Source organism: Talpa europaea (assembly GCF_964194135.1).
Source record: "Talpa europaea genome assembly, chromosome: 2".
NCBI classification, from domain to species: domain Eukaryota; kingdom Metazoa; phylum Chordata; class Mammalia; order Eulipotyphla; family Talpidae; genus Talpa; species Talpa europaea.
Genome location: NC_140068.1, coordinates 59264263 through 59282473, shown reverse-complemented (window position 1 = coordinate 59282473; position 18211 = coordinate 59264263). Strand labels below are relative to the sequence as shown.

Below are 18211 nucleotides of genomic sequence, written 5' to 3'. Positions count from 1 at the left end.
ATTCTCCTAAAAATGTCACTGATACATAAATCAGCTTTTTGTTTTAGAGAATGGTAACTGTAGTTCTCTCTCAGAAAATCTTTACTGTGAAAAATATGTTTTCGGAGCTTCCATGTTTTGGATTTAGTGCTACCCCTAAAACCATACCAAAGTATAAAGAGCTCTTTCACACCATAGTATTCAAGATATTTAAAGATTGTTGTCAAATTTATGCTTTCCTTCTATAGACTAGAAAGCCTTCCTGGTGTAGCATAATTTCAGATCAGCAATCATGATTCCTGATTTTTGAGTGCATTTGCTTATTATTGTTCTTCTTAATGTGTAATTTCCAGAGCTTAATATGTACCCTAAATATGACCTGGTAAGCTTTGAGATCATTGATACTCTTACCCCACTTCATCCTAACAATTTATATTTAATTTAATATGACTTAAGAGACATTACCTTTTTGGGTAGCCTAGTTCTCACAACTCAGTGAGGTTAACTAAAACCCACATAAAAATTTTTTAAATGCTACTCTGAAATTATATTTGCATTTTTTACTTTGGCTTTTGGCACACAGGTTTTTTTTTTTTTTTTTTTTTTTCTGTTTAATTTCATTGTATTAGATCCATTCTGTCTCTGCAACTTGTCAGTATCCTTTCAATTCTTGATTGTGTTATTCAGAGTTTTTGTTCTTCCCTGTTTCCTCTCATTGGCAAACTTCCTTGGCATACACTGTGGTGTTCAGGTCCTTGATAATAAATATAACCATAAAAAAGTTATGTCCAACCCCTGGGATACTTATAGAAATCTTCTTCCTTCCCTTCAAGCCTTTAGTCAGTAACCTGATTATGTTGTTTCAGCAAACACACATAATTTTTCTTATATCTGTTCCATTGTTCTCCTTGTTGTTCTAGAAGGGGTTGATGAAAGACCATAACAAGTATTTGACTAGAAATCTATTAAATAAGATTATTTAATATTAGGTTAGTCTGGCCTAATGTGCTTTTTTTTTTTTTTGAATAAACCTTTCAGAATCATGTTAGATTTACAGAAAAATTATGATGAGTACCCACATACCCCACACGAAATTTCACTCCTATTAATATCTTACATTAGTATGATACATTTCACACAATTCATAGTCCGTTATTTGGTACTTTGTTGTAAGTAAAGTCCACATTTTTTTCAGATTTCCCTACTTTTTACCTAATGTCCTTTTTCTGTTCCAGGATCCCATCCAGGAAACCACATTACATTTAGTCGTCATGTCTCCTTAGGCTCCTCTTGGCTGTGCCAGTTTTTCAGAGTTTCCTTGTCTTTGATGACCTTGACAATTTTGAGGAGTACTGGTCAGGTATTTTGTAGAATGCCCCTCGATTGGGATTTGTCTGATGTTCTTGTGATTAGATTAAGAGATTGGGGGAAAAGCTCACAGAGGTAAAGTGCCATATCATAATGTCTCTTATCAAGGATACATAGTATGAACATGCCCTCTTACTGTTTTTGTTAGCCACAATCACCTGGCTGAGGTGGTGTGTTGGTCAGGTTTCTGCAATGTAAAGTTCCTCTCTCCTCCTGGCCCCTCCTTCCATACTGTACTCTTTGGAAGGAAGTTACTTTAGCAGCCCATATGTAAGAGGTAGAGAGTTAACCCCCAACTCCTTTAGAGGGAAGTGTCTGCATAGGTTATTTAGAATTCTGTATAGGAGATTTGTCCCTCCTTCCCTCACATCATATGAGCTTATAGATTTTTGTTTTATACTTTGGTAATCTAAATAATCTAATACTGCTATATTTTGTTGCCCACATTTTCCAATTTTGGCCACCAGTATGTCTTTGAATCAACTTCTGTATCCCTTTGACATACCCCTATCATTGTGGGTTTTGTTTTTTTGTTTGGTTACTTCCTTACTTTCTGGCACTATAAGAAGCTCCAGGCTTATCTTATGTATATTGTGTGCCAGTTCTAGAATCAACTATTTTCTCCAGTGAGCCCTGATACCTTTTATTAAAGAATACTACTAGAAATCAGACCTGGTAACTAGGTGTGCCTAATGCTACTTTTGGGTATCATTGCTTCAAGGGTGGACAAAGCAGGAAAAACATATATAGGTATACTTCTCTATATATACACATGTATAAATTTTTCTGTTTGTAATAAGCTCTATCATTATTAAATTTTAAATTGGATGTCTCCAACTCTAACCTATTTCTGCATGCTGATCTGTGACCTTCAACAGAATGTTTTAAAATTGGAATAATATAGTATGTACACTTTCAGACCGACTTCTCCCATCATTGGCCATCCATATACTTAATCAGTACTAGTATAGAGTGTAGTGGTTTCAAAGTTGATAACTTGTTACCCCTATGGAAAACAACTTTACCAGTTAGAGAACAGGACTTGTGTACAGTTCCTCTTGACAATATTCTTAGGTTCTAGTCCTTCAAAGTTAGTTCATCACTTTATTCTCCCCCCTTTTTCAGTGATGGTCTTTCATATATTTGTTATTCAGTTAGATTCTTTTGCCATATTCTGCATTCCATCCTAGATACCCCTGCTGATTTTTTAAAATCTGTATACCTTAAGATTCCCTCATTGTGCTGTAAAGTTTTATAGATTTTGAGAGGTGCATAGTGTCCTGTTTCCATTACAGTATCGTGCACAGTAGTTTTGCTACCATGAAAACATCAACTGCTTACCTGTTCAACCCTCTCCTAAACACCTGACAACTACTGATCTCTTTAAGACATCTGTCTAGTTTTGTCTCTTCGAGATTGTCTTACAGCCTTTTTAGCAGTACATAGTAGGCATTCATCCATTATGTCTTTATGTGACTCATTCCTTTTTCCTCATCATTGAATAATATTCTATCATATAAATTTACCAATTTGTTTAACCATTCACCTATTAAAGGACATCTTTTTTTTTAAAGATTTATTTATGCAGACAAAAGGACATCTTATTTGCTACCAGTTTTTGGTGTTCGTGAATAAAACTACAATAAACATTTGTGTGCAAGTTTTTGTGTGGACCTAAGTTTTCACATCAGTTGAGTAAATACTTAGGACTGTGATTATTAGATCATGTTTGCTTGGTAAGAAACTGCCAAACTGTCTTAAGTGTCCATTCCTCATTCTTATCAGCAATGAATGAGAATTCCTGTTGCTTTATACTGTTTCCAGCAATTGATACTTTTTTCCTGGTTTTGGAATTTTAGCAATTCTAGTAAGGTATGTGGTGATAACACATTGTTTTAATTTGCATTCTGTATTGGACATCTTTTCATATAAATATATATACTGGCCATCTGTATATTTTCTTTGGTGAGGCATCTGTTTAGATTTTGTTTTGCCTATTTTTAAATTGGGTTGTTTTATTATTGAGTTTTAACAGTTCTTTGTATATTTTGAATACATGTTTTTCATTAGATGTGAGTTTTGCAAATAACATTTTTCATTCTGATTTGTCTTTTTAACTGTGTCTTTCACATCAAAAATTTTAAATTTTAATAAACTCCAACTTAATGAATTCTTTTGTGGATTGTACTTGCGTTTTATCTAAAAACTCATTCCCAGCTGTGTAGATTTTTCTCCTGTTCTAGAAGTTTAAAAGTTTTACATTTTACATGTGGGTCTGTGATCCATTTTGATACACCCTTTGTGAAAAGTGTAATTTATGTTCAGTGAATCTGTCTTGACTCTTCATTGAAACACATCTGAACAATCACAAGCTATATTCTTAATATAATTAATTTTGATACTCTAAGATATATATCTGAATTCCTCTGGTCTATAATTTTGGGGAATATTCTTTCTATTTTGAGGATTACTTTTTCCCATCTAGCCCCATTTTGCTCCATTGAATATTCTACTTTTTCATAGCTAAAGCTTATTATCAGAACCACCATAAGAATTAAGGGCTTCCTCTTTTTTTCTGACACTCCTGGTGCATCTTTAGCTCTGTGTCTACTTTCTCCTTTGTGTGTTCTGTCATTTTAAAATCTAAACTCTGAGAGAGCTCCTATTACAAGCGTACTGAATTATTTTGATGTTTTCCCTTCTACTTCTACATTGGGATAATTTGCAATTGTTTCAATTGCATTTTTATCAGCTTGTTAGTCCTTTCTTGACTCTTAAGCCCTGCAGTTCTGGTTTGTTTTTTTTTTACAGAACCCCTTGATTTTCAAAGGAAATTTCTAAAGCTTAAATCTTTCTACAGTACTTATAAATCCTTCAGAATTTTGTGAGAAAGTAAGTCTTTATTTCAGTTATAAATTTTTGCATTTTAAATTGAACATGGGAAAATTGCTGTCAGGTTTACCAGTCATTAGCATATATAAGATATAATACCTTAAAGGGAGAAGAGATAGGAAAGAGAAAGTAATAACAAATAACTCCTATTCTACATTATTCTACAGTATATTATAGTATTATAGGTCTGCTGCATTTGTTTTTGATTAGTAAAATTTCCAGTTCTTTCACACTCAGATACTTTTGGCATAATTTCCATTTGTGTGTATATATCTTTACTTGTCTATATAGAGAATCCAAAATGGGTGACTCTGCAACCTAGGCTTAAGTTTATTGACAATATTTTTGTGTTAGGACATTTCTTATAACAAGTGACTAAAAAGAAAAAAAAAACACTTTATGGATGGCATATTGATAAATAGTTTTCATTGTTACTCTTTGTTATTTATTTATTTGTTTGTTTATTTATGCCTGTCTCTCCTTGGCCCTTAATTAACCTTTTCTTGGTATAAAAAAAGTAAATGGAGTATTTTAGATTTTGTTTTTAAAAATTAGTTTTCACTTGGCATATAGCCCTTTGATCCATCAAGTTCAGTGACTCTGGATAGAATTAAGCTGATCAAACTTAACTGAAATAAGCAACCCTCCCTTTCTCCACTCCTAGGCCAATTTAACCACCATTCTATTGGTAGTTTCTATGATCTGCTTTAGATACCCCATATTTTTGAAATCATATCACATTTAACTTTTTATAGCTGGCTTGTTTTACTTAGCATAATATCCTCAAGATTCATCCATGTTCTAGCAAGTGTAAGGATTTCCTTCCTTTTTAACAGTGACTAATATTCCATTGTATGTATATACCGTATATTGTTCATTTATTTGTTGATTTTTTGATTGCTTCTACCTCTACTATTGTGACTAGTGATGCTGCGAATATGGTTATGCACCCATCTCTTCTAGACCCTCCTTTCAATTTTTTTTTAATATTCCCAAATTGATATAGTTGGATCATATGGTAGTTCTATTTTTAATTTTTTGAGGAACTTCCAGGCTCTCTTAATAGAGGCTTCATTTTTTTATAGTCTCATCAACAGTGCAAAATTGTACCACAGTTTCACATTCCTCCACATTCTCACCAACACTTAATAATCTATTATTTTGGTAGCCATTCTAATGGGTTTGATGTGATTTATCATTGTGGCATAGATTTGCACATCTCCAATGATAAATGATTTTGTATATCTTTTCATATGCTTGTTGGTCATTTGTATATCATATTTGGCAAAATGTCTGTTTAAGACCTTTTCCTACTTTTTAATAGGATTATTATTTTTGGTTGTTGAGTTGTAGGAGTACTTCATATATTCTGAATATTAGCCACTTACCATCATAGATCACGACGTATTTTTTCTATATTATTTAAGCAAAAATGCATCATGACTTTTCCAACAACCCGGTAATTTGCATTTTCTCCCATTTTGTAGGTTACTGTTTGCTTTTGTTGATTTCTGTCCTTTGATGCAAAACAAAAGTTTAGCTTTATGTAGTCCCATTTATGTATTTTTATTGCTTGTTGTAGTTTGGTATCATTTCCATATCATTACCAAGTCCAGTGTCTTGAAACTTTTTCCCTTTGTCTTATTCTAAGAATTACATAGCTTATACATAGTTTTAGGTGTTTAAGCTGTTTTTAATTAGGCATAAGAGTTCAACCTCATTCTTTTTGCATGTGGGTATTCAGCTTTTCCAGCACTGTTTGTTGAAAGACTTTTTCCTCAAGGGTTTTGACACCATTGTGGAAGGTCATTTGATCATCTGTGTGAGTGTTTGTTTCTGGTCTCTCTAGTCTTTTGCTTTGGCCTATATGTCTGCTTTGGCCTATGTGTCTGTTTTTTTTGTGCCAGTACCCCACCATTTTGATTGCTGTAGCTTTGTAATATATTTGAAGTAAGGAAGTGTAAAAAGTCCAACTTCAGTCTTTTTAAAAATTGTTTTTTCTGTTTGGAATCCCTTGAGATTCCATATGAATTATAGAAGTAATTTTTCTATTTCGGCAAAAAAATATAAAGATGCCATTGCAATTTTGATAGGTATTGCATTGAGCTTTAGGTTGCTTTAGCATTTAGATATCTTAATGTTAAATCATCCATGTAGGCCTTGGTGAGAATTTGGTGATTTACCCTCCAAAGGCAATAAGAAACAATTGGAATATTTTTAAATTGAGGGGAGACTATCAAATGTGTGCTTTAAAAAACAAACCCCCCCAAAAAAACAAAGGCACCCTTGGTCCCCGTGGATATGTAATGGGAAGTAATAATAGGTGCAGCAGAATGCTACAGAGTGGTCCAATTCATTAAGGATATTGACGGAGAGGAGTAGAGAGAATGGTTGGAGTGGTGATGGAAAAAAGTAAATGGGGTTATTTGAGAATTAGAAGTGAACAGAATTAGATGATGTGTTGCATGTATGGATGAGAGGGCAGCAGGGAAACATTTTTAAGGCCAACCTTAGTTTAGTGCCTGAAATACAGCTAAGTGGACGTAGATAGCACATATTGTGGTGTAGAATTTTTTTATGCAGTTTGAGATGCTTGTAAAACACCTACTGGGACATACTGCAAAGGAAATGGTGTATGAATTGAGGTATGAAAATACGCACACAGTAAAGAAATTAAGTGCATTTTGACAGAATCCTGGACCTAATCTAAATTTTGGTGCATAGTGCATACTCAATATTTTTGTTAGTGTTTATCACAAAAATGCAACATACTGTATTAGTTAAACATCTTTGACACAGGAGCTAGTATTTGTTGATTCTATAAAAGTGGGGGAAATACTTTTTTAATTGCACTGGATGAGTATCATTCATTTACATTGCTATTTTATGCCATCCAGCTCTTTTGGTATGCTCAAATGTAGCAAAACTTTCTGTTGAAGTCCATAAATATGGAGAAAAGTAGATAATTGGCTACACACATGTGAAAATTCAAAATAATTTTACTTCTCTGGGATGGGAGTGGGAGAAGCAGAGTGGAGAGTGAAATTTGATGTGACTGGCTATCCATAGATAAGATTATAAACTTTTTTTTTCATAAGTCTGGCAAGCACTCAAACCAGATTGTCTTTGATATAACTACAAGGGAAAATACTTGTTAGATTAGAGGGAAATAGAGAAAGATAAAAAGGAATAGGAAAAGGGACAGCATTAAAAGAAATGGAGAAAGAGGAAGGAGAAAAAAGGAGATAAGTGAACTTTTAGTAAGTTCTAAATTGAGTATTAGAATGTAATCTATTTTTGATTGTTTTTTTTTTAAAGATTTATTTATTTATGCATACAAGATCTGGGGTACAGGCCAGAGACGCAGGGGGTGAGAGGATTCACCAGAGACAGAGTGGGGAGCAGAACAGGCAGATTGACTGAAGTACACTGCTGAGGGGAGCAGTGGGTGAGTCAGGAGAGGTCAGCAGTGCCTTGTGGGTTGCTCCCTGGCCCGCCGGGGATGGAATTCATACTGCAGAGGCTGTGGATTGCTTCATAGTGCAGTGCTTATGTGCCACCAGGGAGACCCTACTTTAAATTCTTTTAAACCATAAAATTTATAACATTACCTGATTTTATGACCCTTGAAAGTCACTTGTCTTCTGTGAGCCTCAGTTTACTCATCTGTCAAATGATGGAGCTGGACAGAATGATCTTTAAAGTCCCTCCTGCTCTAATATATATTTCTTTGAAATCAGTTTTACCTTAGTGTGGTTATGATTTCCTATCTTTTAAAATGCATGCACAGCTATGTTTTTGAAATTTATAATATCTTATTTTCCTGTACAGTGACTTAATACAGAAATTATTTTGTACCATTTGTGATGTTGCTATTTGAGATTTCAGGGACTACTTGGGATTATTCTATTAAGATTGTCAATCAGTTTTGTTAAATCCACATTTAACGTATTTCTTTGCCATGATGTTTTAAAGAGAGTTTGATTATGAATTATTGTGGGAGTATTTGAAATAATTCCTAGACTTTAACTCCAGAGAGTTTTCTTTTGAGAGAATTGTTGAATTTGGAACAGTTCTGTAGGTTTTGTGAACTATATGACTTATTTACAACCAGAATAACTTTAACTTGTTCTTAAAGCTTTCATTTAAAATCTACAGATTTTGCTCTGGCAGTGAATTGAACTGTGAAAAGATATTTGATGTACAATTTTCTTCATAGAATCATGTGTTACTAAAAAAGAGATATACTCAGAGACACTAGAAAGTTATGTATTTAGTTTTGCCTGTGTCAGCTTTTGTATTTTTTCATTTAGTTTTTAAGAAATGGAGAATAGCAGGTACAGAGTTCTAGAAAAGAGGGATGAAAGTTAGGATCACGTATTTAAAATGCTAGTACGATGATAGTTTTAATATTGAGGCACCATTACCATACAACCTATAGAAGTTTTTTTTTTTCCCCCATAGTGAAATATCTAAAAAATAAAGGTATTACAGAGTGGTAGCTGAGGATATTTAAAGAGGGAAATGATACTTTTCATTCTCCGTCTTCTAACCCACCAATTTACTAGGCATAACTTCTAGTGTACTTACAAGTAGAGAAATTTATGTTCTATTTGTATGGCATTTAAAATTCTATTATTAAAAAACTTCCAAAGGTTTTGGGCTAGTGGTCACCAACTAAATGTTTAAATATGACTTTCATCCTAGTAAGAAAACTTAGGGAAAATTTAAATTTTCATTTGTATAAGTTAAAATTATCCTTAAAGGACTAAGAAATTGAAAAGATTTGAACAGAATAGAAATTATATGTAAGTGGGTCTTAAGCAAATGTTGAAGTTTAGCAGTTCTCATGTTTTAAAAGTAACACCACAAGCTCACACAAGTTTTATGAGGTCCTTTGTCAGACTCCCACCAACTCCCTTCTTCATTTTTCTGTAGCTTTGTTAATTCAATCTGAAACCCCTACTAAAGCAAGATAGAGTTCGCCTTTGTAAAAATTTAAATAAATAAATAAATGTGTCGTCAGAATTGAACACAGTATTGGTTGAATCTCATCTTCTAGAATATCCAGACATACTTTTGTGGTTATCCAGTAAGTGTGTAGTGCCCTCGCATTGCAAATTTATAGGAATTTAACCCCTGCTATGAAAGATAAATGATGTGGGAAAAGGGAATAGTATAATTTCAATTATACTATTATTATTTAATGCAAGCTTGTTTTTACTATCAAGAAGTTATTCATCTTATTCTAAATGGTACTTACTAAGGGGCAAAAATATTTTAGGTAACTTTAAAAAGTTAACAGTGTAATCACCATTTGCTTATAAGGTCAAGTATTTTGTAATATCCTGACAGTAATAGAAAATTAAAAAAAAAGTTTTAGTCCCATGCTTTTTTAAAAAAAAAATCCTTGTACGTATTTGTATTGCAAATGAACTATTACCAAATGTTAATAATATATTATGTCTTGTTTTTTAAAGTGAATGAATTTTTAGCTTTTGAGGGTCCCATCTTGTTGGATATGAGAATTAAACATCTAATCAAAACAAATCAGTTAAGTCAAGCAACTGCTCTAGCAAAGCTGTGTTCTGACCATCCAGAGATTGGTACAAAAGGTAGTTTTAAGCAAACTTACCTTGTCTGTCTTTGTACATCATCACCAAATGAAAAGTTAATTGAAGAGGTGAGTATGTTTTCTTTCATTAGTAATTATTTTTTAATTACATGATGAAATTCATTTTTCATTACTTCAGAATGTCCTTGACTTCCCTTTCTTTTGAGAAATCATTGATACTCTTAAATTTTGGCATACTCTTAAAAGTACAACAATTCTAAGCAGTTTTCAGAATTATTTGTAAATTGATATCTACTTTCTATTTTAAGTAATTCACATTTTTTAACTGCTTTGACTACATTCTGGAAAATATGGCTGTGCCTTAACAATTTGGTAAGATGTTTACGTTTGTCAGCATTAGGAACTTAAGCTTACCTTTCTGTAAGCTACTTGCACATGTTTTAAGTGGGTAATTTAACTTTATCAAATTTATATGACTCCCCAATCCTTTTCCTATTTATTATATACACATATAAACTATATCTGTCTCTCTCTCTATATATATAAAAACAAAACAGTATTCCTAGGGGGCAAGATACATGGGTGGATAGCTAATTAAATTTTTTATTGTATATTTAATGTAAAACTTGATTTTCTTAGAGAGACATGTGATTCTGGGTTTTTTTTTCTTTCTAGGTTGGCATAAAGGTTACTGTTCATGTATTTGGGGGTTTTATTCTACAAAATTTTTAATGGGCCAATGGGAAACTTGCATTTTGGAAGACTCATAATTCTAAAATGAAGTTGGAGACAGAATAGGAGAATTAAAAATTGTTGATCAAGAAATGGGGAATATATATATTTTTAATTTAAAGAGAACTATAATACATTTAATAGTGTTGTGTGAACCTTTAATGTGTACAAGTATCTTCTATTCCTAATATGTGTCATTTGACTTTAGAACAATAGAGAGAGAACAAAGGGATTATGCCACAGACTAAAGACTTGGGAAATGTTGACATATAATACGGAGAGGACAGTTAACTGAGTATGCATGATCCCTTGAGTAGTCAGGGAAGGATTGTAATCAGAATCTAGAAAAAGAGGGCTAGCCCTAGACAGAAAGCTGAATGCCCACATGAGATTAACTGTGGTTAAGTATAATGTGACTATGATTTTTGAGACTAGAAAGCGAGGAGGAAAATAGTACACTTGAATCAAGATTTGAAATAAGCCTGGAAGGTATGATGAGCAGATTGAGGATACTGGGGACAGTGATTTCAGGCAGTTTCTAGGCCGAATGGAGTAGAGTCAAGTGCTCTAACCTGGAAATTATTAATGCAGACATTAGCTAATCCATAGATTTTTTTTTCTTTACTATTTTATTGCAAGTAATTGACTTTTTTAATAGCTATATATTATAATGAAGTAAGTTTTCTTATTAATGCAGAATAGTTACATAGATAAGTTAATTCACAAATGTATCAAAGTTTATTGAGCTAGCCTTTGACAAAATGTAGGTAACATTTTTTTAAATCCTTAAATAAATATGCTACTGTACTGACACATCTTAGATGTTTTGGTTTCATTAAAGCTTTCATTGTCAGTTTAGTTCAATCCCTTGAGTTAGACTATCCATATTTCCATGAGCAGAGTTTTGTGAAGTGAATGATATATGTACTATGTCAGCACTGGTGGGTGAAAGGTAAGTAAAGTATAGGCCTTGCCCTAAAGAAGCATACCTTCTATCAGAAACTAGCTAAATTAATTGTTGGGTTAACTTTGAAGTCCTATTTGAAGTTGAAGACTATGAATTTGTAATCTCAAGTAAAAACCCAGGAGAAATCTGTATTTCTAGCTTTTTTGAATAATCAAAAGATACCAGTCTTGACTGAGTATCCTCAAGAAAATTCTCTGTGAAAACCCTGGATATCTTTAATATCATGTGAAATGATTTTTTCCCCCTTCTGACATTAAAGCAGGTAGAACTAAGATGTTTCATATTCTTTTTTTCATAACCAGTTTATTTTATTTTTATTTTTTAAATTTTTAAAATTTTATATATTTTTTACATCATTTTTCATTTTTGCTCAATGTATTCATTTTCTTGGTTATATTCCCCGTACAATTCCCATCCCCCTTATTTTGACCCTAATCAAGCAGACCTCACGAGGTTTCTTTATACCTCACCCCATGAGCAAAAACTAGATTGATCACATAGTGTAGAGCAAAACAGGATATGTGTGAATCTGCTTATTCCTTTTTAAAAGTACCTTTTTACTTAGAAATAAATTACTCTTTTATAATTGTTATGTAGATGCGGAAACCTGTTCCATTCCTAGTTGTGAAATAAATGAATTAAGATTAGTTGCTAATAAGCCTGTTGTTTTTCCTGCTCAGGAAAGGTAGTCATTTGGGAATATTTGCTCAAAGACATTGCCCCCATAAAAACTGCTATTTCTTCTTCCCTCCTACCTTCCCTCCCTTTCTCCCTTTCTCTGTCTCTTTCTCTCTCTCATCATAACCTCATTCATTTGCTTTATCTGTCTGGTTATTGTAAGCAGGGAAATGGAGCTGAGTGAGTTGAGTGTATTTCTGGCTTCTCTGGGAGGAATGAGCTTTAACCTGAATTTTTGGTATAGTTTTTAAAAATGAAGTTTAACAGTGATCATTTTGCATTTGGTATTTCTCTTTTCCTGTTAAACATAAAAGCTTTAAAATCCTCTATTATATCTCCCAACCATTTTCCCATTTAATATCCCCAAGTAATCATTAAGTTTAAAATTTGATATATAGCCCTTCTGCATTTTCTATGTTCCTGTATATTGTTTAATATACTTAAAGCATTCACACACACACAGGCTGTCAGTCACTTTCCCCTTTCATAATATAGATCAACCTCATTTTTTCTCATGGCGTATAATTCAGTAGTATGTATTTTTAATGCCTTTAGGCAGACTAGGGGATATTTAAGGTTTTTGCATTGTTCATACATCATTTGAAACTTTGTGAGGCAGGAGAAATTTCTAGAAGTGGAATTGCTGTATCAAAGAATCTACATTTTAAATTAATAAATAGTAGGTATAATACTGTCCAGAAAAGATTATGCCAATATCTACTTTCACAGTTTGTGAAATTTCTTCTTTCCTAATGTCTGGAGATAGTCTTTTAAATCTTTCCTAGCAGATGAGCTCATTTGGCTTCACCTTTTCTTTATGTGACAGACAGATTTACCATTTAAACTCTTTCCTATTTGGAAAGCAGTTTCATTTTGATAACCAGAACACTGTTCTTGAGATCCATTGACAGTGTTCTGGTTTTTTTGTTTTGTTTTGTTTTGTTTTGTTTTGTTTTTTGTTTTTGAATACCTGGCATAGAGAGCCATATTAAAACAGTTGTTTATATATTTTTAATATTTTTTCTGCTTTGCAAAGGAATTTAGCATAGTTTGCCTTTGACAACTAGGTAATTCTGATTGGTTTTTAATATTGTACTGAGAGTTCTAAATTTTCACTCATTTTTCTAAGCAACAGTGAATATCAATAGATGTTTATATTAATAAGTAGTCTCTGTGTAGATAGTCCCTCCCTTTATGCTGCCTGGGATATTAGGACTACTTCATGTTCATTGATGGCTATATTTGACCTGTATTTCGTTTTTCACAGTTTTGATTCACTTTCCCATTTGTTTCACTTTCCCATTTTCATGTCAGTTTTTCAAGAGAGCCATCTAGTGGCAAATCAGAAATAAGAAAACTATCAAGAGCCCAGTAAAAATTGTTTCATTAGTAAACCTATTAAAAGTGAGGTATTCTGTATTGTTATAGTCTACATGTGTGTATATATACATACATATATTAAAAAATACATATTTTACGTTATAGTCTACATATATATGTATAGTCTACATATGTGTATGTATATATACACGTAGACTATAATGTAAAATATGTATTTTTTAATTTTAATTTAGTGTAAACTATTATCAGGCAGTTACTAGGCTGGATAGAGTTGAGTCAGTGGCTCTAGCCTAGGGAATCATATCATTAATTTAGACATTAGCTAAATGTAGGTAATATCATTGTGAAAATAAATTTCCTAATAACATAATTACACATTTTGTGGCATTTGCATATTCAACAATAATGGCCTAGGTTTTAGAAGAAAAAATGATCAGATTCAAATCAGACTTAAGACAAGTAAGAATTTTTGATAAACCTGAGCATGTGAAAAGTCATTATTTAGCCATAAAGGAGACTACATTATGCTTATGCATATGGAATTCTGGGAAGAGCACAGACTTTGAAACTAGCCCTTGTTTGAAGTCTTGACTGCCCCTAATTAAGTGTGTGACTTTGAACAAATAACAAGTTCTCTGACTTACCTCTGAAAAGAAGTAGCAGTATCTATCAGGGAAGTCATTATGCTAATTAATAATGCTATTTCAGAAGAAGTTGGCAGTGATAAATAGTTATTATTACTGTTGTTAACATCTTGTGAAAAAGTAAACAAAACAAAACTCAAGGGTTGAATGCTAACATTTTTTGTCTCTATTAATATGTCAGGATAACTGTTTAAAGTTAGTATAACTAACTTTAACTATATTTAAGTATAACTTTATAACTAATGGAAAGAATGTAAGTCTTTCATGTTAACCAAGCATAATTTGATTTGGGGCTCTAGCCATCTACAACTAACTGTTGTAACTTGGGCAAATCACATAACTTCTTTGACTCCCACATCATATTTAAAATGTTAATACCTACCAAGTAGAGAAGTTATACTTAATGTCTGACAATGCATTTAATAATATAGATGTTTGAAAATGTTTATTCTATAACTGCATAGCCTTATTGTTCTTTTGGTTTAAGTGGTGTCCCTTTTAAGTTAAGATTTCTTAGAAAGAGACAGATAAGAGTAGTGAAAGTAGCACTTCACCAGGGAATTCTAAGACTTAAGTTTCAGTCTTAACTCTGTCACTAACATCAGACTTCCTTTACAACATCATTTCTGTTAAACACACAGACTCAGACAGAATTGGGTCTTTTCTTGCTTTGTGTTTTCTAGCCCAGTTTAATACATAAAATTGAACCTCTGACTCTAACCCTAGGCAACCTTTATTCCCATTACCAAAATTGACCACAGAATTACCCTCATCCACAATTTAGATACTTTTTATGTCCTGAATACTATAATTTACATACAGACACATGAATACTTACATCCTGTATTCAGAAGTTGGTGAGGAGACGTGAAAGATCAGTAAGGATGGGCACAGTTATCTCTATAGTATATGGGCACTAATGGTCTGTATTGATCTTAAATTCTTTTTACTATTTGTTGCACCATGTTGGAATTAAATTATCCATTCTGTGGAACATTAATTTGTGATTGTATGGCTGTTGTCACATTCTTATAGCAAATGCTTACAAAAATCATGTAAATTCTGTTTATGTAGTAAATCATTGTGATGAGGTAGCAAATTTTAATTTAAAAAAATAGATGCAAATACATGATTAAGTGAAGCAAGTTGCTTCATCTAGGTTATATTTTGTGTGCATGACTGTTGACAGATTTTTAGAAGGAGCCAATTTATATGAATTTACATGAAAAGAAAAATAATGGAATGTATAGAGAACTGAGGTGAGCTTAATTTAAAAATGGTATAGCTACATAGAATGTTTCTTTTTATGCATTTTCCCCCTCAGATGAATAGATACTTCTTAATCTATATCCAGGAGACCTTGGTGTCTTTATGCTGATTCTAATGCTTTTTAACTTACTAGATAAAAGGGCGAAATGCAAATACTGCAGCTTTTTTTCAGTGTCATAAATCTGATTTAATGTCTATAGAGTTGCTTATAATTAGCACCAGTTGTTTACCTATAAATGAATGCTTGTAAAAGTCTTCAAAATAGTTGGTTCATTGACTACAAAAATATTTCTTTAAAATACAGCCTAGTATGAATTCATGACATTTTACAAATGAAAATACATTAGTACATTACTAATGAAAAGCTTACAAAGTATATATATTTCTATATGTCCTAATATAAAACCATTTTATGGCATATTTCTGTATCCTTTTTGGTAGATTTCAGAAGTTGATTGCAAAGATGCTCTAGAGATGATCTGTAACTTAGAATCTGAGGGCGATGAAAAAAGTGCTCTTGTCTTATGTACTGCGTTTTTGTCACGTCAACTCCAACAAGGAGATATGTACTGCGCTTGGTGAGTTGATTTTCTTTTGTTAAACAAACAAGATGTTTGTTACTTAAAGAAAAGTTTGTTGAATAAGTATACAAGATGGGTTGTAAGAATTTAGATAGCTTAAGAACATTTTTAATTTTTTTTTAAATTGAGATAACATTGGTTAGTAACACTGTACATGCTTGTAGGAGGTTCACACCTCTTCTCATGTCTGTTATACCATGCCCACCACCAAAGCACCAATAATCCTTTGCCGTAATTCATTTAGTGTCCTTTCCCTTCTTTCCCTCCCTCCCCCATCTCCACTTTTGGTATCTTCAGAAAAGCATGTTTTAAAATATTTTTTTAATCTTATCAGAACCAAAAGCTTATTTTCAGATATTGCATGTTATGCAGACTGTTATATGGAAGTCTGTAACTTTTAAAGCTTGTATTAATGACCACACAACAAATAAAGACTATATAATGATCAGTAGTGATCATGAAAATTTTAACATATTAACACTACATAAACTAGCTGCTGGTTATTTACATAAAGAAATGTAATTCATTTTCCACCTATGAGATATTCTACTTCACTAATTTCTGCAGTGCACATTTCTTCATAGTGCGCTTCCTATTAGTCAATGCCTATTATATATAATCCTTTGGCAGAATGCAACTGATAGATGTCAGCTTAAGATCAATTGTCTTAAATTAGTGTTAGCTAAACTGACAGTTTAGTCACTCACTAATATTAGTCTTCACTGTTGCATTGGTATTATGGGAATAAAAGAAAATTTAGTTTAAAACATTCTGACATTGAGAAAAATTGTATTTGCAATACAGAGAGGGTTGGTATAAAAAGCAGGTAGAAAGGGGCCTCCCCAGTGGCACAGCGGTTGAGCGCTGGGTTGCAAAGCTGCCCGCAGCCTCTGCAGCACCGGTTCGATCCCCGGCTGCTCCCTGGCCACCGGAGGAGGGTCCCACATGGCACGCAGACCTCTCCTGCCGCCCGCTGCTCCCCTCAGCAGTGTACTTCGGTCCTTCTGCCTGCTCTGCTCCCCGCTCTGGCTCTGGTGAATTCTCTCACCCTCCCGCGCTTCTGACTGTACCCTGTGCTTGTATAAATAATAAATAAATCTTAAAAAAAAAAAAAAGGTAGAAAGATTCTAAACAGAACAAATAAGATGTATTTTTTGAGGACAATAAGATTTTATCCATGATACATATTCTCACTGATTAATAAGAAAGTAATCAGAAATTAATGTATTACATTGGTTTTAAAAATTGTGAGTTCTTTGTGATAAGCAAAAACAATCTACTATAAACCCTTATTAGAAGGAGGGAAAATAGAAGTTTATGTTTATGAAATACTGTTAAAGGCAAGCAGATGAAAATGAATGGGGGAATGAATGTTGAGAGCAGAGTTGGGGGGAGGAAGTAGCAATACAGAGCTGAGGCAAGAAAATCAATTAGAAACCAAATAAATAGTCCAGCTGAGAATTTATGAAGTCTTCCATATGAATATGGGATGGGATGAAAGAAATCCAAAGATAATAGTCTTATGGAAAGTAAAAGGCAGAGATTAATGAGTCTGTGAAATTGATGCTTTAAATTAGAAAGATTGTGAACTGGAAAGAATGTTAATCATCTTTTTCATATATTAAGTTTCAGGTTTCAGAAGAGATCACAGTGGAGAAGTCTTATAAAGAACTAGAGAGGTGAAAGTGGTCAAGACTGGAGAGACAGATTTTGAAGTCCTCAATATATAGGTTAAAGACCAGTAAAATGAGCAAGTTATTCAAGTGGGTAGTGAAGAGGGCAGAGTTCCTAGGTTTGGAAACTGAGGAAATACTAATAGGAAAGGCCCCTATTGAGGAGAATACTGGGTGAAAAAAGTTGAAGCAAGGATGAAGATTTTTGTGGAAGTTAATCATGGAGGACAGAAGAGAAATAGGATGATAGGTAAAAGGCAGGAAAACTTAACACCTCAGTAGAATTATTTTCTATGAAAAATACATCGTAATTTCATTTGAAATTTCAAAGTTTATTTTTCAAAATTTGTTTTTCTGCTGTGGCACAGGTTACTTTCTTTTGTGTTCTTTGTCACCATTGGTTCTTAGCATTTATCTAGTAGGAATTTTAAATTCAATTGACTAATGAAGTTGATCGATAAAATATAATAATTAAATGTGTTTTAAAATGCATATACTATGGATGCATTTTT

At 32.8% G+C, this 18211-nt stretch overlaps 1 protein-coding gene across 1 annotated transcript in view; it reads left to right on the top strand.

Moving 5' to 3' along the window:
• Positions 1 to 18211, top strand: part of ZNF292 (zinc finger protein 292) — a 75957-nt gene that overhangs the window by 48621 nt on the left and 9125 nt on the right. The window contains exons 5-6 of the mRNA XM_084228323.1: positions 9720 to 9922; positions 15887 to 16023. Coding sequence (XP_084084449.1) covers positions 9720 to 9922; positions 15887 to 16023 — 340 coding nt within the window. The remainder of the gene's footprint in view (positions 1 to 9719; positions 9923 to 15886; positions 16024 to 18211) is intronic.